Raw genomic sequence first — 2,672 nt, forward strand, 5'->3', positions numbered from 1 at the left:
TCATGCCGCCTCACCCCAATGTATGCGGGTGGAGGTGTATCCCAATCACAATCTCTACACAACTTGGCATAATAACTTTCACATAAATCACAACTAGAAATTATAACATGTGGATACATAATCCATAGTTTGGGACACATCCTCAATTTATAATGCAATATGATAAGAGCATTTGAAACATGAATTGAACATATATCTTCCCCACAAAACTTATCGGAATACTCCATTTATAATCAGCATCTTGAAACTTACAAGGATATTGGGAATTCCAATTCTTAAAGAAGAGTTTAGCCAACATACCTCACTTGAGCTTCCTTACACTCTAAATGTTCTGGAATTCTTAGCTACTTCAATCTATTTTAGAATTATAACAAATTGAACCAAATTTAGGAAGATGATCATGGTTCTAGCCCATTTGAGCATTTTATCAAACACAAGGTGTGCATATGGTTTCAAGGCCCTTTTTTGGAGAATTCCATCATCCCACAACCCAATATTTACCATGCCTAGTTCAACAATCTTCCTACACCCCTTGATATCACATGCATGTAAATAAACAACCCTCCTTCCCAGAAATTATCTTGCTAATTATCCAATTCTAAACAAAATTCGGAAGTGAGGTTTAGGGTGTAGAATCTTACCTCTAGGATGAAGACCTAGTGAGTTTCCCTTCTTAATCTTCCAAAACTTGGGCAAGAATTGAAGAACAATTGTTGAAGAACACCTTCTCACTCTAGGGCACTCTCTTTCAATCTAAAATATCAAATTATAGTTCAAAAATGGCCCAAAGAGTGTATTTAACGAAATAGGGTCGGGTTTTAAAAACCCAAAAATGGAGCTACGGAACGATACTGCGGTCGCATATGCGACCGCATAATGGATATGCGGACCGCATATCGGTCGCATAATTGCTGACAAAAATGATCAAAAATTTGTATGTGTATGCGTTCTCCCACTTCTGCTTCGGTATCTCCAATCTTTGACTCAACCCTCCTGCTTTTTGATGCTCATACTTCACATGATGACAATTTAAACACCGAGAGACATAAGCAACAATATCTTCTTCATTCTCCCCAACCAATAGCGTAGTTTCAATTCACGGTACATCTTCATGACATGTGAGTGAATGGAATAGCGCAAGCTGTGAGCCTTCTTAAGGATCAAATCTCTCAACCCATCAACATTTGGAACACAAATCCAGCTTTTAAGCCGCATAACACCATCATCATCAATCACAACCTCCTTAGCACCACCCCGCTGAACTGTGTCCCTCAACAACATCAAGTGAGGATCATTAAACTGGCGAGCCTTGATGCGCTCCATCAAAGATGACTGAGCCACAATGCAAGCAAGAACCCGGCTGGGCTCCGAAACATCCAATCTCACAAACTGATTGGCCAAAGCCTGAACATCCATGGCTAGTGGCCTCTCTGCTACTGGTAAATATGCCAAGCTGCCCATACTCTCAGCCTTCCTACTCAATGAATCAGCCACTACATTGGCCTACCCGGATGATATAATATAGTGATATCGTAATCTTTCAGCAACTCTAACCATCTATGTTGCCGCAAATTAAGGTCCTTCTGCTTGAACTGGTGCTGGAGACTTCGGTGGTTGGTATAGACCTCACATGGAATGGCATATAGATTCTGCCAAATCTAAGTCATGCACAGGATAATTCTTCTCATGAACCTTCAACTGTCGAGACGCGTAGGCAATCACCCTACTGTCCTGCATCAACACCCCGCCAAGCCCAATACACGACGCATCCCAATACATGGTGTAAGATCTCAAACTTGTAGGTAATACCAACACTGGGGTTATAGTCAATGCAGTCTTGAGCTTCTGAAAGCTTGCCTCACACTCCTCAGACCATCTGAATGGAGCACCCTTCTAGGTCAACGGTCTTGGCAAACATTGAACTACCTTAATCTTCTTCGGATCCACCTCGATCCCCTCACTAGATACCACATGGCACAAGAACGCCACTGAATAAAGCCAAAACTCACACTTGGAGAATTTAGCATATAGCTTCTTCTACCTTAAAGTCTGGAGTACGATCCTCACATGTTGTTCATGATCCTCCTGGTTATGTGAGTACACCAATATATCATCAATGAATACTATGACAAAAGAATCAAGATATTGGTGGAACACACTATTCATCAAGTGCATAAAGGCGGTTGCAGCATTGGTCAGCCCAAAAGACATCACCAAAAACTCGTAGTGACCATAGAGGGTCTTGAAAGCCATCGTAGAAATGTCAGAATCCTAAATCCTTCAACTAATGATACCTAGACCTCAAATCAATCTTTGAGAACACTCTGGCATCTTGAAGTTGATCAAATAAGTCATCAATGTGCGGTAGTGGGTACCTGCTCTTGATAGTAACCTTCTTCAACCACCTGTAATCAATACACATCCTTATAGTGCCATCCTTCTTCTTCACCAATAGGACCAGTGCACCCAAGGCGACACACTAGGCCCGATGAAGCCCTTATCAAGTAATTCCTGCAACTGTTCCTTCAACTCCTTCAACTCAATAGGTTCCATGTTATACGGTGAAATAGAGATGGGCTGAGTGTCCGGTACCAAGTGAATACCAAACTCAATGTCCCTGTCTGGTGGCATGCACAACAGGTCTGCTGGAAATACCTCTAGGAAATCTTAGT

At 41.7% G+C, this 2,672-nt stretch overlaps 1 protein-coding gene across 1 annotated transcript; it reads right to left on the reverse strand.

The window, feature by feature from the left end:
* Nucleotides 1–1,029: 1,029 nt before the first annotated feature.
* Nucleotides 1,030–1,416, reverse strand: LOC138901310 (uncharacterized). Its single transcript, XM_070189066.1, has one exon. The coding sequence runs from the start codon at nt 1,414–1,416 to the stop codon at nt 1,030–1,032; it is 387 nt and encodes a 128-aa protein (XP_070045167.1).
* Between the last annotated feature and the right edge of the window lie 1,256 nt (nt 1,417–2,672).

This window comes from Nicotiana tomentosiformis, chromosome 11 (assembly GCF_000390325.3).
Source record: "Nicotiana tomentosiformis chromosome 11, ASM39032v3, whole genome shotgun sequence".
Taxonomy (NCBI): domain Eukaryota; kingdom Viridiplantae; phylum Streptophyta; class Magnoliopsida; order Solanales; family Solanaceae; genus Nicotiana; species Nicotiana tomentosiformis.

Coding starts and splice junctions, on each gene's coding strand:
- LOC138901310 (XM_070189066.1), bottom strand. CDS start 1,416: ATGGATGTTCAGGCTTTGGCCAATCAGTTTGTGAGATTGGATGTTTCG.